The sequence below is a fragment of the Nesoenas mayeri genome (genome assembly GCF_963082525.1).
Source record: "Nesoenas mayeri genome assembly, chromosome: 14".
NCBI classification, from domain to species: Eukaryota; Metazoa; Chordata; class Aves; order Columbiformes; family Columbidae; genus Nesoenas; species Nesoenas mayeri.
Genome location: NC_137556.1, coordinates 1,437,437 through 1,462,476, shown reverse-complemented (window position 1 = coordinate 1,462,476; position 25,040 = coordinate 1,437,437). Strand labels below are relative to the sequence as shown.

At 46.9% G+C, this 25,040-nt stretch overlaps 1 protein-coding gene across 1 annotated transcript in view; it reads right to left on the bottom strand.

The window, feature by feature from the left end:
* The window catches only part of AFF4 (ALF transcription elongation factor 4), a 44,244-nt gene extending 19,227 nt beyond the window's left edge, over window positions 1-25,017 (bottom strand). Inside the window, exons 1-8 of the mRNA XM_080352922.1 lie at window positions 24,614-25,017; window positions 11,061-11,187; window positions 8,966-9,745; window positions 7,715-7,759; window positions 6,731-6,817; window positions 2,303-2,339; window positions 855-903; window positions 43-63 (exon numbers count right to left, since the gene is read on the bottom strand). Coding sequence (XP_080209048.1) covers window positions 43-63; window positions 855-903; window positions 2,303-2,339; window positions 6,731-6,817; window positions 7,715-7,759; window positions 8,966-9,745; window positions 11,061-11,183 — 1,142 coding nt within the window. The 5' untranslated portion in view covers window positions 11,184-11,187; window positions 24,614-25,017. The remainder of the gene's footprint in view (window positions 1-42; window positions 64-854; window positions 904-2,302; window positions 2,340-6,730; window positions 6,818-7,714; window positions 7,760-8,965; window positions 9,746-11,060; window positions 11,188-24,613) is intronic.
* Window positions 25,018-25,040: the final 23 nt, after the last annotated feature.

The following is a 25,040-nucleotide window of genomic DNA, read 5'->3' as shown; positions in this document are numbered from 1 at the left end:
TGATGGAGAAACAACTTTGATTACAAAAATAAAATGTCTTACTCTGTCTGGTTCGATTCGCATCTGGAGAGAGAAAATGAGAAAGGATTACATGTTTAGCAGTTGAGTTCCACAGTGCAGCTGTTCTACCGACAAGCTGGAGAGAACCGCCAGCCCCTAGGATCTAGTTCCTGAAGTATTTTTCTATCCTCCTTTTTTTAGTGAACCTCATCTGAGCTTCCCTCCTGCGCACCCAGTCCAACACGTGCCCAGTGCTCCTCTTGTCCTGGGCCGTCTCGCCCTCCAGCCCTGGGCAGAGCGCAGCGCTCGGTGCTCTGCACCGCTGGGACAAACCCGCGTGTCACACTGGCTGCGTATGAGCATCTCCTCACACCTCCGTGGGTCTGGGAAACTGACTGTAAGTCTAGAATAACTGAGGGGGGTTCTTTTGGGGCTATTTCCTCCCCAAAGGTCACGCGCTTTTTAATCTTCATAATTCATGCACTTTGTGATTGCACCACCACAAATGTTCACTTAGAATGACAAGTTTTCAGAATCTACAACCACTTTCATTACACACAATCAGCTGGTAAACCTTTATTTGGTTTGGAAACAATCTTTTAACGGGATATAATTGGCTTTTAGGTATGTGAAAGGCGGACTACAGCCATCTACAATATTCCAGTTGCTTTTTACTTTTGAGTCCGATTGCAAGATTGCCAAAGCGAAATGTTGGGTCTGTGTGCGTAACCAGTGGAAATGAGAACGATGCTCAAGTGTCTGTGCAAGAACTGACACATTCTGCTAAAAGAAATAGCTATTTTCTATATCTCTTTAGCTATGGTTTGAGAAACATTTTATCAACAGCCACTTACGCTTTGGACTGATGGCCATTGGATGTTTTTGATGAAGGATTATACCGTTCTAGAAGAAAAAACAAAGGCACAGTTGAAAACTCAGACAGCAAAACAAGTCATGTCAGTGTTGCCACAAGTGTAGGGCCCCGGATCAACCAGCCTGGACCAGCCTCCTATAGGCAGAAACAGTGAGGGGCTGAGACACAAAATGCTAAATACAGCAAATAACTTCATCAAGAAAATCTAGAAAATGATATAAGTTATTGATGTCTAAACTAATACAGACTCAGTTTGGTATTAACGGTTTGAAAAACTGTTTTGCTCCTATCAAGACTAAGCTATTGCTTTCTACATGCAGGAAACAGGATCCAAACGAGCTCATCAGGTTCTGATTCGTTTCAGCATCCCCACTTGGCTTTTGAGTGCGTGAGCAATCTGAGATCCAGAAATGAAATCCAGAAAACAATCTGTGCTACAGGAATACCTCCTGACACAATCTGCTTTGGGGGGTTTAATCCCGGCTAGTCTCTAAGCGCAGTTCAACAGAAACCAGAACTGAGCCTGGGAAAAGTTTCCCAGAACATTCAAACCGGAGTTCACACCTGGTTGTGTGTTCTGACTGGTTTGCCTCTCTAGTTACACACCTGAGGATCAGTGGCTCCTGTAGCATAAGACTATGGTTTAGCATGATGGAATTAAGTTTTAATTTGTTTCCTTAATTTCCTACTCTGTCAGGTGTTTAAATTAAGCTGCTTGTGAATATCTAGGAATGAACCATTTTTCTTTCCCTATTTAATCTGGTTAATCACTCCAGGAGGGAGTGGAGAGACTTCTGGAAGGTAACAGCACCAATCTAGTTCAATTTTACTTGGTACGTCACTCGTGCTGAATTCTTAATTTCAGTAATATTCAAAACAATGATACAATTAAAGAGAAATCAAAGCTGCTTTTGTCTAAAATCTGAAAATGCATTCTGGACAAGGAATTCAAGGCTATTACTAAGCATGTTACTATATGAGAGTTAGTTCTTATTTTTTAAAAAGACAAAGTGAAAATGAGCAGTGAAACTGCAATGTGCTTTTTCTATTGAAATAGACCCATAAGCGCTATTTGGTTTCTGATATATCCCCAGGCAGGGAGCTGTATTATTGTATTCAGCTCTTTTTAATTAGATCAACCAAGGAGGGATTTTTTTCAAGAATTAGAAAACGTGACAAACTAAAACTCCATTATTGTTTATTCCTAGAAGGTCGTAACAACCCCGGGAACTCAGGTTTAACTTTCTAGACCTCAACAAGAAATGCAAATCAGCCAATTGCTTCATACGTTACAACTTGAGAAAGAACAGAAATCCTCACTTCGGCTCCATCCTGTGAGAGTCTGGAAAGCCTCATCTCTAAATACATGACATGCTAAGAGTCACAAGAAAAACATTAAACATATTACAGGAAGTTGAATATACTTACTCTGTTCTCCAGTGCCAAAACTGGACTGTTGAGACTCCTAAGGGAAGAAAAGATCATAAACATTTGTTTCACTGGGAATTTCAACATCTCAGAACCCATCCCTCAGCAGGATATTCCTGCTGCTGAAAGGATGGTACCTGACATCTAGAAAAGAAAACACATAGTGAATCATAAAGTGATTCTTTATGTGGACCCAACTCCTCCGGTCAGTTCAATGTGTTCGCCCTCCTGACACACAGGAAAGCCCTGCTGCTGCTTTTATGTACTTTCATTCCAACTCTTTTCTCTTTCAGACACGTACAGCATTGCAGTGGCCAAGCAATGGGTACAGTAACTACCTATCAACAAAAATCAATCTCAGCTACTAAGGAGCCCAAGAGACAATGAAACTTAAAATAGGATACGTAACTTCCTTTGATACAGAAGGAATCTGTTCGTGGTAAATTCAGCCCTGAAAGATGATGCCTTGCAAGTTTCAGCACTTGGATGATCCTCAGTATTGCCATCCCAGAACACAGGAGGTTATCAGTTCTTTTAAAACACTCAACTATGGCTTTAACAAACTTGCAAAAGCTACCGAGCAACTGAAAACCTCCTTCTAGGCTGGAGTGCCCTTTTAAAATAGGACCTTCCTGACCTCCTTTGGAAATGAGGACAAGTGGTGGCACCAGAACTAAAAACTAGAAATGTTGGGCTCGATTCATGAAGTTACACACACGCGTTTTACTCAGATGCTCCAGCAATGGCGAACCAGAACGGCGGTTCAGCAAGGGCCAGGTTTTGCTGGCACAGCTGCGAACCTGTCCTCCCAACCGGCCAACAGTGATGTGCAGCACTTACAGACACCATTTTCAAAATTCAACTTTTTAAACACATGCAAAAATTGCACAGCAAAGCACTCTTACATATTTCTGATTTCCCTTGTTTTTTTCAAAAGTAAAAGCAGTTGCAACAACGCATCGAACAAGCCGTTATTCTGACAGGGAACCTGATAGGGAACTGTTCTTGCAGGGTGTTTCAAATGCCTCTCATCTTTGTTAACTGAAAGGGACAATAAAAACAAAATTAAGCTACGCTTAAAGTGCAAAGGGAAGATGAAGTTGGAGAGAAGCCTTGTGACTTCCACAGCAAGCAACAGCGACACTTCCCAATCAAACCTGATCTGTATCTTTCACACAGGTAGGAGGAGCGCACGAGTGACTCCCTGGGTGTCCTTTCCCAGCGGCAGTTGCACAAGGGGACAAACCGCGACTGGCAGGAACCAAACGGCACCTCCAGAGCGGCCGGTGAGCGCCAGCCCAGGGACCGGCGCCTTCCCCCCACCACCTGCCCCGCGCCGCTTCACCTACACGCGCTTTAACGAGCTGTTATGTTTAAACGTGCAACTTTTTCCATCTCTCTTGCCAGCTATTTTGTCTTTGAATACATATTTGTCTAAGAAACTCAGATTGAAGAAAAAAAAGCTACGCTTTCAACTCCAAAGTTATTTATAGCGTTATCTTCTAAAGGCTTCAGAAAGAAGAAATTTAAAACAACTTAAAGGAAGGAAACCCTTCTCACCAAAGTGTGCTAGACTGCGGAGGTTAGACAGTGAAGACACTTAAGCAGGAAACAAAATCGCAGCTTGTGCTCAAACACAGGAGCCGTGGGGAGAACAGCCCGGCCGGGCGAGCGGCGGCACCGAGGCCTCGTTTGTAGGTCACCGGCTTGGCTGCCGTCCCGGCTGTGCTAACGGGACCCATTTCCCTTCAACGTCTGCAATCTCAGGTCAGATCTGAGGGTTTTTTTCTCAGAAGAAGGTTCCTGTGTGACAGTGACAGGGCCCTGAGCCCGGCCTGCCCGGGACCTCCCGCCCAGGGCGCAGAACCGGGGACACGGAGCAAAACCCACCAGAGCTGCCTCGCGTTGAGACAAAACCCTTTCACCCTCTAAGAAACAGCTGCATTTTTTAATATCTTTTACAAACACAACAATATTTTTTGAGTTTTGGACCACAAGCCCGTGGCTTAGAAAAAGTTATATAGGATAAAATTATGGAGTGTTAGGCCATTGGATAACATTTTTTTATCAGGACTCAGGAATCCGCTTTTTTTTCATAGCATCCATAAAACTTTTCCTGACCTATTTTCATGAAGTTTTAGCATCTGATTCAAAGACTTCCTGATAATTATTAGCTATATTTATAGCAACGCAGAGAGGCCCCGCTCGGAAGTTCGCATCCCTTCCAGCTACTCGCTATTTAAACACAGGGAAAGTCACCTTATCCCAACAGGCTTACAAATCAAACTGGTCTAAAGGGAGCTTGATTTTATGTGTACAGGCAAAACAGCCCCAACTTCTGCAGAGAGAAGGAACGCTGTGGAACGCTGCAGCGTCACTTGTGAGTGCAACATAGGAGAGAAGGCGCTTTCCTTGAACAGCGCTGCTCGATTCAAGCGAAGCTGTGCTGTGTTTTGTTTGCTGGGTGCTGCTCTGGATGCGGACGGCACAAGCCCGGGGCTCGCGGACGCGCTGGAATGCTGCGACGCTCCCGCTGCCAAGAACCACAGAGGGGAGAAGGCAGAGGAAATTACAGGCTCTGGATGCGGAGAGAGAATCTGAGCGAGTTCCACGGCTAAGATGTGCAGCCGCAGGGAAATAAAGCCAAGCTGGCAAAAAGTCAAGAGACTCAGAGCAGCCATAAATGGAATTTTTTTGCAAACTGGGTGAAGAAACACAATCCAGGTTGATCGGTTCAAAAAACCGCAGCTTGCCTTTTTTGTTCAATCAAGATGACTGTGCAATCCTAGGGAGGTCTTCTCCGCGTCACAAAGACACATTTCTTCACGCTTTCCTCCCCAACTGAGTCAAATACCAGAGAAATGCAGAAACGAGCAGTTCTAGGAGCCCCACAATCAAGTGTGCTCAAAAGTATGTGAAGGGAAAATACCCCCAAAAGGTTCAGGAATAAGTTTTCAAAGCAGACAGAAAAGTACCTTTGTTGATGAGGAAGGGCGTGGAATTTCTGTCTTTACAACAAAAGGTAAAGAAAGATTTCCAGGTTCAGTTTTATATAACACAGCAAATAAATCCTAACTAAAAGTAATATATACAAGATTAATATTGATCTTGTGTTAAGAAAACGGATTACATGATTCATTTCTAGATATGCCTTTCAAAGTAAAGCTGAGAAGTGTATGGTATGTTCTGCATTTTGAGGTCGCTGGAGAGAAGCGAGATGCAGCGAGAGGGACACGCGATGCGGGGGGCGATGAAAACGGGGACACTGAATTTGCACTGCCGGGGGCTTGTGGATGTGCATTCACAACACAGGACCTGGAGTCCTGCGCCAAGAAAAGGTGGTGCCAAAGCACTCACATAAGACAATTGGTTTAGACAGGTTATGTTGGAGAACTCAGTGAGAAAATCTTCTTAAAATACTTTACTGTTGTGTTTTGGGGAGCAATTTGGATCAAACAGGAACCGATAACAGCAAGCGGTGCACTAGAGCAGCAGCCTGAGCACAAAAAGTGTAGTCTGTGGTATGATAAAGGTAACCTTTAAATGACAAACAGCACCGTTTCTTCACTCTGAAGCTGTGCTAAATTCGTGGTGGAGCACCCCAATCCACTTCAGAGATACGCTGAGTCTGGAGAAGTATTATATAGTCGAGTTAAATCTTTTACTGGTAATCAGCAGACACAGGAAACGAGCCCTGAACACAAGTGAGTCAGCTCTGCCCCCGCTGCCCGCGCCGAGGAAGCAGCGCGGGGCGGCCGCTCAGGCTGGGCAGGGAGCAGCAGCTCAGAGCCGCCCAGGGCTCCTGGAAACCCGCCCCGTGCTCCTTTCTCTTGACAATTCATAGCTCAGCTGCTTCCGTAGCTATGAAGCATGCGGAAGGCCAGAAGAGACCTTTCCAGATAAGCGATCTGAACATTTCTTTTTCTTTTTTTCAATTTGAAAATTTAATTGAGCTATTAATGGACTTCAAAATTACGAGGAAAATCCACTTTATGCAGGAAAGTACACTTACAGTCCTTAGCATTCACCAGCCAGTCTCCATTGCTTTGCGAGACGGAAGCGAACACAACACTTCCCTTACACAAAATGGTGCAAAGAGCTTCCCTAATACGGCAAGAGGCGCAATGGCCCTTTCAGGCTCCAGGGCTATCTTGAAGGAAGTTTGAATTTATGAAACAAAAATTAAAAAGTAAAAGGAAAGCTATATTATAGAAGTCTTTGCAGACTGTTCTGTGTGTGCATAAACCGGAGGAAAAATGATGGCATTCTTCATAAGGCTACTGCTGACATGTGAAGCAAGACAGAGGGATACAAAACACTGGAACAAACCCAGAACTATACAGAATTGAATTTAAGAGAGACAAAGATCCTGATCTTTCATAGGAGTTACTCTTCCGACAGCGTTCGGTACGTGACCACAGCACTGACCTTTGTTGGAAAAGGAAATTTCGACGGTTCGGTTTTGCAGGGTGTATGAATCGCGGTCAGCGGCGGAGGCCAAGAATGGGTCATCTCCTGCAACCAGAGCAAAGGAAAAGCCATTAGCAAAATTAAAGCAAAGATTTCAAGTTACCATCTCGACTCAAACAGTGACCCAGTCTCTCAATTTTCAGTTCACTGTCCACACTTCACTAGACTTTACATTTAAATCTTAATTTCCCAAATGTGTAACAATGATTTTGCATATATACCTGAATCTTAAATTGTTACCCATGAGAACAGACAGTTAAGACATAATAACAAGTAGAAAGGCATAAATTGGTAAAATCGGTTGGCCTGAACACGAACTGCAGTAGGAGTCAGCCTGATCACTGCGGACTAAGGAGCTCGTGTAGGATGCAGGGGCAGAAATAAGAATCCTAGAAAAGGGAAACCTATAAAGTTTGGGGGAAAATCAAATGCCTAAAGCTGGGAAGGAAGCGCCTGTGCTCACCCAGCAGCTCCACGGAGCAGGCAGTGCTGAGGGTCAGAGCAGACGCTAAGCTGCGGAAATGCTCGAGAGGAACGTGATGATTCCTGTGTACCAGTGGACGTACAACCAGGGGACCACAGGAGGGGTAACGAGACTTGTGGGAATAAATAACCCAGGTAGAAAGTTCTGACATGGGGTAGCAAAAAATATTACTATAATCTAAACTTATGTTGGAATGCAAGGACTGTATTTTGGTGGAAGACACGGGTAATTGTGGTCGGGTTAACGTGAACAGGAGGCAGGGAGGCCACATGGGAGGCGACGCGCGCCCAGCTCTGCTCCCAGCGCTCCCCGTCTGCCTGTTGGAGGAGGAGCTGCAGCGCTCGCCTGGAACGACTTGCAGTCGATTTAACAGACACAACCGACTGCAGAGCGCCTTCCAACTCCTCAGCCAGCGCTGTGCTCTCAACAAGTTACCACCGAAAGCACAGAGAACTTACTTTGAGGATCTCGTCCACACAGCTCACATCGCCAGATGCTGATGCCTACAAAGCAAAACTCAAGATTAACATCTCCCAAAGCAAATCAACATGAGTTTTAATATCAGATAGATCTGTATTTTTATGGTATGAGTCACATCCAGTTATGAAAAGCAAATACACGAGATCTATAATCTTACTTTTCACTTGACAGTTCAAGTGATCTCAGGCAATCAGGGATACTAAAAACTTCTAGAGAGAGAAAGAGAATCGCAGCTTCCAACCATTTCCTGGCAGAATCCACTGGATAATAGCTGGATTCAAATGCATGAGCATGAATGTACGGTAATGACAAACTGCATCATCAAGTCAAACATACCTTACAGCATCAACCTAAAATAAGCAATAATTATGAAACAATGAATCTTCTGCAGCCCTGACTGCTACAAGCAGAGCGGAAGCAAAGCTGCCATCCCATCCTCTGCAGCAGCACGAGCACGTCAAGTCTTCACAAATAAGATCGCAATTTCCTTACCTGTGTCCTGGATCTTATTTTGCTATTTGTTGAAGCCCCAGGAACAAAGGCTTGTCTCTAGCTCCCACAATTCCAGCAGTTAAATAGGAGATGCAAAGACATCATGAAGAGAGGCACTGTCCTTGGGAGCTGTAATCAGAGTCTGTACCGTAACGATTCGGGAATTACCAAACTACTCCAAGCTGGTAATGCAGCCGGATCTGGGTGCAGCACACCTGACACAAGCTCTGAATCCTGTTCGGTTTGCTGTGCTTTAGGGTTGGCTTATTTTCCCTAGGTGAAGATGTAATAATCACATCTCATAATTGCTGCACACTTCAAAAGAAAATCTGACACGTGCAGATAGTATCACTGGACTAAGACAACATAGCTCCCAGTAACGACAATATCTGCATCCAGCGCCTCAAAATATTGGTGAATATCCTGCTATTTCACCAACTTCTGACTACTGACATACACTATGAAAATTCGCCCCTCCAGGTTAAGTCAGCCTTTCTGAACGTCTCATAGCCTTATCCACATGGAAGAGGCAGAAGGAAATAATAATTACTTTTATATGTTCCCCATTTAAAGTACACATCTTCACTGCTTAAGTTTAAGGTTCTTTGCCTAAAAGAACTCCTCGCTATTACTAAAAACTAAATTTTGGTTACAAAGATTGGGATTTTCAAGAAGCTGGAAAATCCCAGCCCAAAGGGACTTATATTTAGGAAGCCAGGAATCAGAGAGCAACTTACATCTAGCGGCTGGGAGGGTATTTTCAGCTTGGTGAGATGTGCTTTGCTGTTGGGCTTCAGGTCGCTGCCACTGCCGCTGTGCGTCTGGCCGCTGTAGTGTTCGGGTAACTTTGGTTCCATGGACTCCTGCCCGTCCATCGGCCTCACGTACGCCGTGGGCTTCTGTAACATCGAACTGGACTTGGACATTAGCGAGGGTGGGAAAGACTGAGTAGAGTGTTGTCCGCTTGAAAACGAGGGTACACGGGAGGGAGAGTCCCAGTTGGCGTCAGGATCGCGGGGGGATTTGGAACGTTGGTGTTCTTTGCCGTGGTGATCATTGCCGTGGGATCTCGAATGGCCGGAGCTCAGCGAAGACACAGCAGAGGGTTTTCCCGGGCTGGAAGAACGGGGTTTGGAGTGTTCGGACCCATGCTGGCTTTTTTTGCGGCCGCTGCCGCCGTAGGCGTCGCGGTCGTGCCGCTGGCCGCCGGCGTTACCGGCGCCGCCGCGCTGGGCGCCGTGCCCGCCCTGCAGACCCGACGAGCGCTTCTGGGACTGCGAGGACGTGCTGGGCGCCGGCCCCACCGGGGTCCATTTGCTGCTCTGGTGGGAGCCAGCGCTGTGTCTCTGATCACCAAAGAAACTTTGGTTCGATTTTTCATCTGGTGTTGAGGGTACGGTTGGTTTGGGAATTCCAACAAGCTTTTGTAGCGATCTGTCTCCTATAAGATCCTTCATTTCATCATAGTTACCAAGCATGCTCTGAATACGACTAGACAATTTGTCCTCCTTGCTGGTCTGTGAAAATCATTGTGAAAAATAACGTGTTAAAATTCACAACTTCACTTTCAGTTAATTGACTTGACAACTACTGCAGTTAATCTAAATTTTAGGGCTAAGATCATGAGTAGCATCCCCATCTTTTTTGCTGTTGTTTCCAATTGCCAATTTCAGCTCTCCAGGGAGTGATGTGCTAACTCCCCAAAGCACAAGGAAAAGCCCTATTCCAGCAGCAAGAGCAGCTGAGGCAGCGCCAACCAGTGCCGCAAACAGCGCACCACTGAGCTGGGTGCCAGCTCTAAACTTGGAGATGCCTGTCACCTATTTGTGTAATACAGAATGTATTAATCCTGAAACGTTTTAATTAACAGTAAAATAAAATCAGCTCAACCTCACCACTGTTTGTCATTTTTCATTGGTATTTATACCGGCACAATTCTCATTGCCAACAAGATTAGATATGAGACAGCGTTCTAATACAACTGGTGTGTTTTCAGATCAGGTACACTGGATCTCTACCCATAGAGCCCAACCAGCTTTAGTCAACGTCACACATGTGGGATCTGGTGACCAAGCACAGGAAAGTGATGGGAGGACAAGAATAATTAAACCAAAAAACCCGCACAAACCATCTCTCAACTTTCCTCTGAATCAAGTTTCCAGCTGAATCGTGGTCAGCGAATGGGTTTGTGTGCAGAGGGGCCGGAACTACCTACAGAACATCTTAAATGGCACTTTTTTAGCTGTCCCAGGATTAGGTTATTTTTCCAGTTTTGTTGAGCAAATCAAACCCGGAAGGCAACGCAGCACAGGTTTAAAGCTCTATGAGATCACAAACAGGCAACTCCTTCAAAACAAACGAAAATATCAGATATAAGCAACTGGCACACCAGTTAAAGCTGATAATTCTCTCGTATCAGGCATTTCAGCACTTAAAATCAACCCCCTATTTAAACATTGTCTTTCTGAGCCAGATTACTTTCATTGCACGTTAGGAAGTTTAGCAACAGGCTAAACACCCCCCAAAAAGCCACTTTGGCATGACACGATGGGCAGTTGAATTGTTTTGCGTCACTGTAGCAAAAGCAGAAGAAAGAAACAGAAAATGTCATGGTTTTATCGTCTCTTTCCTCACTTCATAAACATTATTAGAAATCTGCCAGTAGAGCTGGTTTGTAACGGCCCGTCCTTATTTTCCAGCTCTGCTTAAACACCTGGTTGACATAAAGAGCTGTGGATCCAGAAAGTTTACAGATAAAGATACATTTAAAACAGAAATTTTCATATGACTTCAGCTATCAAAACTGCGTTTGTAAGAACTGCATAGACTCACAACTTTGTACGGCTCGGCAAAGAGAGGAGAGTTGGGTGGAAAGGCTTCTTCACCCTGCTGAATTTCTTGATTTCGCCTTTCCCTTTCTTTCATACGCAGCACATTCCGGTCTTCACGGTTCATGTTGCTACGAATAAAAACAAACAATTTGTGGTCAGAGGAGGAAGGAGGAGGGTCAGGGAGCCCCGAAGCTGCTCGGCCCCGGGAGCGGGGCCTGGAGCTCCCCAAAGCTGGCGGGTGCGTGCCCGGCTCAGGCCGCGCGGTGGGAGCCGCAGCCCGCGCTGCGCACGCAGCTGCTGGTCCAACCGGAACCAACCAGAAACACACACAGAAAAGGAAAGAAAAATCCACCGAGTCCTCAGGCAAGTAACTATTTCAACCCATTTCAGCTGTTTGAATCATTTGCTGTTTCAACCCACGCTGCACATCTCCCATTCATTTCTAAAATACTTTTTCTGCACAACATCCCCCAAATGTTCTGCGATTCCACTATCTCACCCTCCACCCCGTCAGCGCTCCCCATCTCCTCTACATTTGGGGTTATTTGGCTCCTGACGTACCTTTCTTGGCACCCATTCTCCAACATATTCTGACCTCAAGCTTTGATGTTGTTTCCTGGTCTCCCTTTCTCCCAAAAGACATTTCTACTCAAAGCAGTAATTTCAGTGAAGTTCTGGCAACATTGCACCTTTCCCTTCGACCACGCCGTGTTCTCCCGCTGCAAAACGCGTGCTCTTTAACCTCCGCTAACTGCTCAGCCAGACGCGCCGAGCGCCATTCAAACCATCCATACCAGAAACACCATTTTCACTTCTCGTTCCAACATCTTACAAAATCCTATTTGGTGTTTCGTGTTTTATGTTAATCCAAAAAGGCCACAGCGTTGGCTGGAGTTCAGTCAAGCCATCATCAATCATCACCATCATCATCTTGGGCTTTGTCACTCGCGTTGCCGGGGGACAGGACCCAGGTGTGGGGCTTTTGGACCACGTGTTCAGTGAGAAACAAACACAACACCCCCAATAACCCACGACCAACACACCCACATGGCCAAGGTTTTGCTGGCAAGGCTGTGAAAGGAGAGGGGCCTGGCCTGGCTGCTCCATCTCCAGACGTCGGTGGGCAAACCCTCATCCCAAACCCTCGAAACGGGACCCAAACCCAGCGCTGTCCGCCCGGGCACCGGCAGATCGGCAAAGCACCTCCGCAACACCTGAATGAGTTTCATAAGCAAGAGAAAGCAAACAGTTCATTTAGGCAGTGCTGGTTAATTGGCTGCGATGAAACACTAATTCTATTTGACAATATTTGGCCCTGACCGATAAACAGTCTTCAGAGAGAACACACGTTATCTGGCACTCGGTGTGGGGCGCACCCAGCTGCACCAGCCACAGACAACGCCAAGCCATTTTAAAGGAGAGGAAAAGAAAGCTGGAAATCCTGCTTGTAATGAGGAATGCTACATTTTCAAAGTCATTTAAAAATACCAACAACTGCCTTAATGCTGCATCCAACTGCCTCCTAAATACACTTGTTTCAAAGATGTTTCTTGTACCATGAACAACAAGGAGCACCCGAGGAGCTGGGACATCACGCTGCTGCTGACCCGTGTGCTCAGCGCGGCATCGCTGCTGGTCCTGTCCCTAAATCACATACCCAACCCCAAAACGCTCCGCTGCCAGTCATTAATACAAATGCACTCATGTGCCAGCTCTCAAAAAACAGAGAAACTAAAGAAAAATAACCCCCCCACAACAACAAAATCAACAAAAACTCACCAGCACGCCAAACCAAAACGTGCTCCGGTGTCACCAAGAACTAGTGAATGCTTGTCACATAAAGGTGACAGTGTAGTCTTAACTATTGCCTTTCTAAGTTATAGCAAAGAGAAAAAAAAGCAGGAAAAAATAAAACGTTTCCTACTAAAACGACACCTCTTTGCACAATGAACTACAACCAGCTCGCTCCTCCAGATAAAGTTTAAAGGGCAATCACCACATTGCAAATACAGAAGCACCAAAGTCACCTTCATAGTTTTATAACACTGAAATAAGGAACAAAACTAAGAACAAGAGTTTACAGTGAACACAAGTAATATTCGTATGTGTCACGAAACAGGAGAAAACACCTTTTGGAAAGGCCACGGTATTTATTCTGGTTTCTTTTTCTCCCGGCGGGTCCCTCCGTGCGGCTCTGGGCCAGGGGCTGGTTTGCAGAGCCTGCAGGAAGAGCTTGGTTAGACACGCAGGATTCCTCCCTTCCAACTCGGCAGCCACAGACTCACACTGGGATGCACCGTGAACACCAGCAAGCGGGAGCCGCCACCTCATTTAGAGATCTGGACGCGAATGAACTCCTGGCCAGCTCCAGCACAGAGCTACCACCATAGTCAGACCAGTAATTCACTATAAATACAAACCAGTGAGTCGTTAATACAAATGTAAACGTTTCTCATTTCTATAACATCAACATAAACATTTCTCATTTCAACAATAAAAATGTAAACGTTTCTCTCCCATCCTTCACATCAGGGGCTCCTTCTGCACATTCAACAGGGAGACCATCAATACCGTAAGAGCTAGACGTGAACACCTTTGGGTGGGAGAGCTTTAAAACCAATAAATCAAACAAAGGCAAGGCGGCCCAGGTCAGGTTAATGTTTGCCGAGGCTCCCAGGAAGGCAGCGCTCGCACTTTGCTGCCGGCGCTTCTCCCTCCCCAGCTGCCAAGCACGCAGAAAGCCCCAGAAAGCACAATGCGCCTGGACTTGCTGCTGCTCGGAGCACAAATCATCACCCACAGCCAAGAAAAACTGCACAGGGCTTTTTAAAGAGCACGTTGTTAACTCCAGTGCCTCGGTCAAGCGATGAAGAAGTTGCTACCTCCTGCTCATCATTTTATCTCATTCCTCAGACCTGCACCGCGCTGCCCAAGCCCAACCAGCTGTGTCTGCTACCTGAGAAAGCACCACAGCACAATGACGGGCCGAAGAAGGACAGCGACCAACACTAACGCTGAAAAAGGACCTGGGGACCCCTTAGAACTAAAGAGGCTCGCTAAGCGTAACGCTTGGTTAAACAAGGTTGGATGGAAATGGGTACGTCGCTCGGCACATGCGAGATCCAGCACACGGAAGCCAGGGCTGCGCTTTGACAAAGGTAAAAGTTCACACCCAGCAACTGGATTTTAGAAGCCGAGTTCAGGAAGAGATTTCTAACATCAGCAGTTGCAATAAAGCTCATTTAAAATCATGTTTTAAATCCACTTCTAAAACATGCTACTAAAATAGCTTAAAATCATTTTCATCCAGGAAGAATTTGCAAAATTGGTTTGATGTAATTTACTCAAGGGATCTTAAAAGATCTCAAGCTCCCTGTTCTTCAAAACGTCGTACTTTTGTGCAAAAGCATTATGCCATAAGGAAAAGGTCCGTTTCCCTCCCCCGATGAACATTACACAGAAACAAGGGTCCCCCTGGTTTTCTCCTCAGAGAGCGGAGCTGCCCACGGGACACCAGCTTCCCAGGTTTCTGCATTTCTATTTGCTTCATCTTGCAACACCAAAATACTGTCAGGGACAGGAGGCTTTCTGAACCAAGGCAACGATGCTCTTTGTAACACCGCCTGAAGCTCAAGTCCTGAGCTCCTTGTCAAACAGAAGCAAGAGCGCTGCAGAGCAGCCAGGACTCGGAGCTTTGCCGTCCACCGAGAACACACAAATTCGTTTCTCGCACAAATCTCAGCTCCCCAGACTTGAGCCAATTCAATCTCACGCTCAAACGACGGCATTTTCCTCAACCTTTCAATTCTCCATCGCTGGCAGATTCTACAAGTTGCACAGCGCAAAAAGATGGAGCATCACAAACACAAAACTCTCCCATGCAGCCCTTTCAAGTCCCCACAGGTTGACTAAATCATATTCTAATACTGTTTCCCAACAATATTCTGCAGCTGAATTGGGCAGACACTTAATAACCAAATTCCTGTGCCTACATGTTCTTCTCTTTAAACTTTGAAGCCAAGACAAGTGGTGTTTAAATTTTATTAAGCAATAGTTCCTCAGACATCCACCATTAATCTCACTGTTATAGTTCTAACTTCCTCACATTAATTTACTTTCATAAAAGACATAATTACATCGGAGTGTTATGAACTCGACGGCATAAGGATTAAGGAAGGATTATTCACTTAACAGAAATTCTCTGATAAATATGCTCTCTGTAAGATTTGAAACAGCATATAATGTTTTAATGAAGTAGCCATCTAAACTAATAGAGTGAAAAGGCAAACGGGAACAGTCACCTTCATGTCCAGGTTCAACCTCCTGCCACCTGAACACAACTACAAGTTCACCCCCGACACCACCCGGGTTTACCTGCCAGCTCCTGCAGCCTCAGTGAAGGACCATCCGCCTGCACCAGCCCACAGGACATATGTGGGACATCCTATGGCGACCAAGGCTCCCACATTGCACAATGTTCTACAAGAACATCGGGTTGGAGGTAACAAATCCTGCCGCTGCACAAACCACTTGGGTCTTTGGGAACTGCTCGCAGGAGTAAGGTCTCTTCCACGTGAGAGCGCGGAGTAAATACCGACAGCATCTCCGCCTCTTCCCTTGCTCTTTCAAGCACGGCTTATTTTCTAAACATCGCTTTTATTTGATGCATCTTCACAACACAAGTATCAGAGCAATACAATGTTTTGGCGCTATTAGTGCCCAGCTCTACGTGGCAGTTGAAGCAAAAGGCAGGTTTTGAACTGGCAGGGGTGTGGATCCAGGTGCCCGAGCAGCTCAGCCCATGTTGTGCTCCTGGTGGTGCTGACGCAGCCGTTTACTGGAGATGCTGCAGCTGAGTTAGGGAAACCTGTGCATGTTCAAAATACGTATTTTGGGGACAGCGCTATTGTGAAATACAGATAAGTTTGAAGGCTCCATGGCCCCCCCAACAGTTCCATCAGCATTGCAGAAGAGGGATTAGCAACCTGTTTAAAACAAAACAATGAAAATCCAGAAAAGTCCTGTTAAATTACTGCCTGCGTGTTCTGTGTCGCAGTGTCCCGGGTGGGCTCTGCAAGAGCCAACAAGCAGCGTGGTCAGGACTGACGGACAGCGCAGGAGGACACTGGAGAGCAGGTCGGCAGAGCAAAGGAACGTTAGCGCTTTGGGACGCAACAGTGGCCCTTGGATGGACCCTCCCGAACCAGGGAAAACACCCGATGGTTTATGTTTTATATGGGTTATGCTACAGAACAACAGAGTCACACAAACAAGTGAATGATGTTTTCAGACTGTTACAAGAACAACCAAAGGGGTGGAGGAGAAGCATCAAAAAGCCAGATGAGTTCATGCACGGTGGCACATAAACACATCTGCAAAGTGACGGCTGGAAGTCACAGTACCGGGGTCCCCGCTCGCCGGTACAGCATTGCCAGGATTGCTTTACATCTTGAAAATGGGAAGGGTTGGAGACTTCAAAAATTCACAATTTTGAGTCCCAGAAAGGAGAGAATAAGAATTTTAACTTTGATTCCCAGTTTTCAGCCCTGACTGTATGCAAAGTTTACCAAATTCATTTGGTAATCATTCACAATAATTTAGCCCCTGTCTAAAACCGGCCGCTAGTACTTGAACAATGTGACAGCTTTGAGACCTGGGATACTTTCTGGGAACTTAAAACTTGCTTTTTAAACTGAAATACACTGAAGATGATGAGAGCACATATTAGTGAAACTTTGGAAAACCCCACCGGGGCAGAGGAGTGTTGGAGATTTGCAGACAAGGCAAAAAACCATTTGGAAGCAAGAGGAAGCAACCAGAACTATCTCGAGAGCTAAAGTGAAATTCAGCAGGAAAGCCGCAGCTTTGATGTGTGGTGCTTCCAAACAAACACCAGTTAAAGGAGCTGGAAAGCTGGAACCTTTCATCCTACCCAGTAAATACCACCTGTATTTCATAACCCCCGCAAGCAGGCTGAGAAAAACATTCACATTCCAGCAACCACTGAGTACCGAGACATTCAGAATAGCGTCCATTACTTCAGGAAAAGTTGATCAACATTAATTTAGCCATACAAACCCTTTTAATAAAATGAGGTTACCTTGTTTTCAACCCTGATGATGTCGAGTTGTTGGGGATATTTTTCCGCCCTCAAAGTTCTTCCAGCTTTTTCTCACCTTTCTGGATGTGGCCTCACACCCAAAGTCAGGCTGGTCACACATCCATCGCGTTTAAGCACCAAAAGGAGCCCGAGTCCCGTCCAGGGACTGCACAGTTACACCACAGACACGATAATTATGAATAATCATCACGATAAAGTATCTTCTGCAGAAGATCTAGAAACAGTTTTCAGTCTACCAGAAACTCAACTTCTGCATGTGACGAAAAGCCCCAGTGTTGTGCAAGCTGGGACTGAACCGCTGCTCCCAACGCACCTTCAACTAGAAGCTAAAAGGCAGACACGAAACTGCAAAACATAGAATCATAACAACATATATAAATTCAAATCAGTGAGACTCACTGAATCTTGCCAGTAGAAAAAAAAAAATACACTTCTTCTTGTACAAACTTAAAGAAAAACACAAGCGCCCTTGCACAAGTCTTGGCAAAAGTCAGTTGAATTTCAAAACACCGAATGCAACAGGCTGGTTCGGTTTGCGCAGACTTCTGGTGGGTCAGTTTGTTACGAAGCTGGAACCTGGAAAGGGCTCTGTGAACAGATCAAACTGCTCCAAGTACCCCACGGCAGCTCCTCCAGGGAACTCACCGAATCCTACCGAGTACGAGCCAAGGTATAATTAACTATTTACTTACACATAACAATTTGTTTCAATACGTTGTAAAACTTAATATTTTTAAAATTATCTAAATACAAAGTCCAGTCCTGCTAGAAAACCCGCTCCGTTCTACCAGCCGGTAAGGTCTTTATCCTGCACTCCCCTCCAGCAGAAGCCAGGACTGCAGCCCACCCTGAGCCCGCGAGCGGCGGCTCCAGCCCGGCCCTGTCCCCACACACTTGGATCCACCAAACGGCAATGACACCATGAAAACACCTTTAATCGTCAATTCAACACGGATCTTGCGTCACGTGGCCATAAAAAATGCAACTTTTTCCTTTAAAAAAAATGAGAAAATTGGAGAAAAAATGAAGAAAAAGAAGCCTCTTTTTTAGGAGGTTCTTAGTGATGAACAAATTGAAGCTGAAGACTCCCTGTTAAAACTCTCTCCTAGTAAAACATATTTTAGTAATTATTGGCTAAGAAGATATCACGGTACAAGCTTCTCACTTGTATTTTTTCCTCATTAAATATAATTGGCGCAGGTATTTCCTCAAGTAACCACTGCTCCAGGAAACACCTTTTCGAGGCGGCCTACCCCGTGCTGTACCGCAGTACAGCAACATTTTCATATGATGCTCATTTATCGTATGGGCAGCAGGAGGACACAATTACTGTCAAACAATAGATAGGGTGGGTACAGTGCTCAGAGCTACACGGGAACTGCAAATTCTGGATTTCACGGTAAATTTCGAAGAAACAAAGAGAAACTCCCTTCCCCCCCACCAAATATATGAAAACCAACCCAAACCACCCAACTGAAAGCATGGAGAAGCTCTTTGCCACATGGGACCACCCAGGACGTCAAAAGCAGACAGGAGATACCCGCCCATGTCATCTCACCTTGGCCAATCTTCATGCTTCAAGGCCCTTGAAGTGAAAAGAATAAAATACTAAGATAACTTTTTAAAATCAAGCGTTTTCCAAACACAGTAACTTCCATTAGGTTACTGTTGTTATTTATGCCAGAACTCAGTACCACTTGCTACCTTAACTTTACCTGTTCCTCCATTAAGTCCTTTAACTTGCTCCCCTATATTCAATGTTTTCAGAAATTTGTATCTTAATGGCTCAATCTTACAGATTTGGACTTGGACCAAGTGAGTTTTTAATTCTCTTTAAACACGGAAATGCTTGTGCTCACAGTAACAGACATTGCAAAACGAAACTGGTACATTTTGGATTTCTTTTCCAGAAGCGTTGGCTGCTGCTCTGCCCACAAAACACGTAACACGACACAAAAACTCATTCCTGGTTTGATGTGGCTTTTTTTTCTTTGCTTTCACCCTCCCTTATAGGAAAACCACTCCCTGCACAAAGAGAACCGGGGACTCTTATCTCCTCATCCCACTCTGTGCACATCAAAGCCCGATTGAAAGCATTTAAGCACTTCCAACACTGAAACCTCTTTAACGCCTTTTGGAAATCAAATACCAACACAAAAAAGTCCTTGTGAACATACAAAGGTGTACAATTATAAGCCGCTATTGATCTGTTACAGTAACATTAGCACAGTATTTCGACGTATAATTTATATTAAAAATATTGCAGACGACCAACACGAATGTAACTATGCATTTCAAACAGACACTTGCAGCACGATCCCACTAAGGACATTTCTGGCTGTTGTGCGTTTTCTGATTGTTCCCCCCAGCCCCGAAGCACCAGAGGACAAGGCAGAAGAGCCGCAGGGGCAGACGAAGCCACCAGGACTCGTCCCCCATCTCCGGGCGCTGGGACCGGTTACGCTAACATTGCCTTATAAGGCTCCTGGGTGGCTGCAATTTATCTCGAGTCCGTTCTATCTACGGGGAGCTGCCTCCGGCCTCGGGATCCACGGGAGCAGCACAACATCTGCTCTGCCCCCTCACGTTTATTTGGTTTCTATATTTGAAACACGTTTCCACGTCTCGTGTCGCTGCCTCATCACCCACCGCGATTTAACTCTCCAAGTATGTTCCCACGTACCTGCTCAACTTCAATGACAAATAGGAAAGAGACTGTTCAATGGTGGGAAATTTCACCTGTTGAGGACAGTATCAAATATGGGGCAGTTTAGCACGGTGAAACTGTAGAATCTGAGATAAGGATGAGCCTGAACAATTTTTACTGTCTAAGAGTACGTTTTAACTGGTTACTGGTTAGAAACACTCTTTTGCCAATGTTTGGTTCTAGAAATTAAAAATACAATATTTTTCCTTAAAATTGGACAACGAATGTAAATACAATGATGTATGATCCAACCAAGCGCTCACCCCCGTCCCCAGGAGAATACAAATCGAGCCCCAAACCTGGGTGCCTGCGCATCTCAACAGCGCACACCGTACAAGTTCTAAAAGCACCAAGTTTGGGGATCCACTTTGATTTGACAGCCTCCAACACCCCCCACGCCAGCAGAGCCCCCACGAGCCTTGGGGGACACACACAGCGCAGGGGGCACTTCTGTCCCACCACCAATGAGCCACGGAACTGAAAAGCTGCGGGAAGTTTTGAGTCCAACCCAAAAGAGAAGCTTCAAGCTACTCTGGGCAAGTGCAGATAACAGGGGAACAGGAGCCTGCTGCTGGGAAACAACCACGCTGCTCGGGCTGAGGAGAAGCGCAGCAGACCCGGCCCTGGCCGCTCCGCCGGTCTGTGCTCCCAGTGGAATAGATTCGTATCAGTAAGAACCTGCTGTGGGGCAGCAGGAGGGAGATCTGGAACAACTAAACCTGTCCTGGAAAACACCACCCTTGCAGGTTCATCGTATTAGTGAAGCACACTCTGTTTAATTATCAAACATGGAAAGTGACACGCTCTAGTAAATGATCAATAAACGTTAAGACATGCACAGAAACTAAGACAACTGTAACAAAGAGAGATCACTAAAGGCAGCTGTGAGCTGTCTGGCGAGGAGCTGCTGGGACAGACAGAAGTGCTGGAAAACTCTTCCTAATGAGCCGCTAACAGCAGAAAATTACTTAAAGACTTCAGGGCAGGAACTTCTTCAATGTTTGTACAGTACTGAGCACAAGGAGATGCTTTTTCTTTTTCTCCTGTTGACACCCGGTGCTACTGCCAGTTAATAAACCTGGGTTTACATTAATCAGCAAGAACTCATGGATCAAGTAAGAACAAGAGACATGGCAACGTGAAGAACAACAAGCTAATGCACTTGGGGAGAAAATACAGTTCACTGCATTGGGAAAAGGGGCTGAACCACAAAGTTGGAGAAAGAAACTTGGAAAGCGGCAAGACCTGGAGAGGCTGGGGAGCCAGCAGACACCACCGAGATACGAGCGCACGGGGCAAGCACATCACGGCCACGGGGAAAGCGGCGTTGGGCGGCACGGCCGGAACCTGCGCAGCCAGCAGACAGCGGCAGATCTTCGTCTCAGAGAGTCAATGCAATTACTCAAAATGGGAAACCTCAGTTCAACAGGAATAGTTCCAGTATCTAAAGAGAGATGAAATCTGGATTCCCACAGAAGACAGCAGGACTACTTTTAAAATTCAGGAGAAAAGCTTTCTGACGGGAAGAAGCATGAGCCTGGGCAGTTCTGCTTCCTAAGCAGGGACAGAACCCGTCACATCACAAGCTGCAGAGCATCATGTTAGTCACTAGTAACTGCAGAGACGGAACCGTCCTGCAAGAGAATAATTGTCAGATAATTCTTTCACCCTTAGTTTTGTAATTCTATAAACCTGAGTTCTTATTTTCTTACTTTAATACAGTTACCAATACATTTTACGCACAGCTAACCCTCCTCTACCTAAATGTCATCCGTTCAAGTTTCCTGACTCATTTCCAGACAGTCACTCTTCACCCTACAGCCTCTCCATCTCCCCACAATCTGGGGCATTTTTTCCTCACTACTTGGAAAAAAATGACATCAACACTGTTTCTTTCTTGATATCAACTCCAAGGCAGGCGGACTTGAGTTATTTCTCAGCCTCTGTTGAAGGTAACTGAGGTTCTAGTAACACTGGAGAAAGGAAATACGCCTGTAGAACAAACCACATGTGAGTAACAATCTGAAATTATGTGGCTGAGAACAATTACAGCAGCAGAAAAGAAACCTCAAAGTCACTAAAATCTCCAGACTATCTTTCCGCCCTCAGAGCCGCAGACCCCGAAGCCGGCACCGCGCGACCAGCGCCCCCAGCCCCACGCGCTGCCGCAGAGCAGCCTCTCGGAAGATGCTCATGCTCCTTCCACACCCCAACTAACACAAACCTGCCCGCAGGACAGGTGCCGACTTCACGTCCCAACCCTCGAGATTCAGCTTCAGACACAGGTATCACCAGGTGATAGTTCTACCCTTAACAACGCAGAGTTCTGTTCATCTGGAGCAAAGAGTAGCAATGATTAAAACACTCACAAAGCGAGGTCGAGCAGGGAGGACAGGAAGGGAAGCACCAGGAGCAGTTACAAGCAGTTATGGCAACTCTTCCAAGCGCTGAAAAATACAGGAGGGGCAGCAGTTTCCCCATCACCTGGTCCCAGAGTCCCTTGATGCTCCCGAAGGCGCTGCACCCGCTCTCCCATCAGTACCACACAAGTCAGACGCATCTTTAGTCACAGCGACACCCAGGAGCAGCCATGGGGGGAAAAGCGCAGCAGAGCATCCTCGCCAGCTGGAAAAGGAAGGAGGAACCAGCGCGTACGTGCCAATTCATCACCTACCGACTAAGTCAGGGCAGATTTCTGCTGTAACTATCTACAAAACCCGAACGCTGTGAACTGTATGGCATTTGCAGATAAAAATATGTGGCATCTTCTCATCAAATAGTTGAGTTATAACCGTGCAAAAGCATTCCAGCCTACTAAAAAGAAAACCTGGAAATCCAACTGCTATTTCCCTGAAGTTTTATTATGCTTTAAGAAGTTGAGATCATTATAACTCGGAAGCATGTAAAACACACAAGTATATATATGAACGACTTTTTTTGTTGGTTGCTGTGTGACTTTGTGCACAAAAAGCTTCCCCAGGGGCTCAGTGTCTCTCAGTGTTTCACAGAGAGGAGAAAAGTCACAAAACGAGAACTGCGGAGACATTTAAAGGAAATATCAGGGACCTGAAACTGTTTTTGAGACTGGAGTTGAAGTTTACTGTTTTCTTTCATGGCTGTTAAAACTGCTCAACAGGAGATCTTGCTCTTGCACAGGGTGGCCAACACACAGTGCAGCAGTTAGGAAATCAAAAAAGAGACATTAATAAAGCCAAGAAATTAATAATGCCAAAGCATAAAATTTTCTATTTACTGACCAACAAGAACGGCACAATTACCATGACAAACCACTGTATAACTTCAGTGTAACAACCACACACAACCTATGTGACTAAGACTCTGTATGCCGCACCTTGCTGTGGCAGGGGACACAGCAGCGGCACTGTGAGTTTAATAATGTGTCTCTCATTAGAGGAGATATCAAAACGACAAATCAAGTGTACAACCACTCCTCCAAAGCACTTGACTAGATCCTATTTCGCAACACCCTGGGGCTGCAAAGCACAGTGTTCCAGGGAGTTAAGGTATTCAGAAGTTTTAAAGAAACATAAGGAACTAGAAATACACCCATGGGGAGCAGTTCGGCAGCTAGAAGGGAACTGGCAATAAGGTGACAAATAGAAGCACAGACTTGAGCCAAACAATGACTGGTGCTGAGTAAGTGCCTGTTCCACACACCGAGGCAGGTGGGAGGTCTGACTGACATCACCGAAACACGGGAACGTTTCAAACCGCCAGAATCTCCTCAAGTAAAGGATCAAACCAGGATAAGCCAAGGAGCCCGGCTGTGAAACAGAGGGTCGCACTCCTGCGAAGCGGAGCTCTCTTTGCACCAGAACATCCTCTTCACAGGCTGCATTTGCGATATGGGTAAAAACACGCTCAGTTTTCCCCCGACATTAAGTTAACAATTTTCTAATTTCAAGCCAATAAATGACAGAGCAACTGAAAGCACTAATATCTGCATCGGACATTTCAACACTTCCTTGCTTTTTGTTCATTGGCGGGGGGCAGGGGGAGGGAAGCACTTGTCCGCCCAGGTTCCAGAAACGTTAAGCAATCGCTTTTTGGATCACACAGTATAACACAACCCTCATCAGGGATGACACTTTATGTAACAATTGTCTGCTCACTCACACACACGGTGCGACTGGGGGGCAATAACCCCCGAGTCTCTGTTCTCCCGACCTTCACCAGCACCTGCCCGAAACCATTTCCCAGCAGCAGCGTAGCTTCCAGCGCCCCCAGCCCTCCCCGCTCCATCCCCGGAGAAACGCGGAGAGCAAAGGAGAAGGAACAAAGCCCTTACGTCAATGACTGGAACAGGATTAAACCCAACAGCTCAGAGAGGGGAACGCACCGGCCCCGTTAGCACCAGGACCCATCCTAAATGTCGGTTTTAACGGAGGCCACCCAGGGTTTGCTCTCTCGGGAGAGGGACCCGGCGGGCCGGGCCGGGGGCAGCGCTGCCCGGCACAGCCCCCGCTGTGCGGCTGCTCTCGGCCGTCTGAGGGGAAACACCGCGGGCTGAGGCGGGAGAGATGGGCCGGGAACCGTCCGGACCCGCAGCCCGGCGGGGCGGGCCGGGCCCGCGCAGGTACCGCTGGCACGGAGGCCCGGGCCGGGAAACGAGCCGGGGAACGGGGGGAAGAGCGCGGTCTGACGGCAGCCGCTCCCGGGATCCCGCCCTCCCCCCGCCCCGCTGCCGGCCCCGGCCGCCCCTCACCTCCGCTGGCCGCTCCGCTAGGCCCGGACCATTTCCTGGTGCCGCCACCGGCCCGCCGGGCTGGGAGAGGAGGACGAAGAGGCCCGAGGGAGCGGGGGCGCCGCCGCCAGTCACCGCCGGCCCAGGCGGCGCAGGGGCGGGCTCGGCCCCGGCGGGGGACAAGGCCCGGGCAGTTGGAACGGCTCACAGGCGGGAGGCGCCGGCGGCTCCCCAGGGGTCCCGGCGTTCCATCGCGGGCCGGGGCGGGGCTGACGGCGAGGCGAGGTCGGGGAGGCCCGGCGCCGTGCGCCTGAGCAGCCTGAGCCCCCGGGCCGCTCGGTCCGGCCGGGCCGCGGCTCCTCCCGCAGCCGGGCACTCGCGCTTCCCGGCAGCCCCCGCGCGGCCGCTGCTCACGTGACCCGCCGACGGGGGGGAACTCCACGAGCAC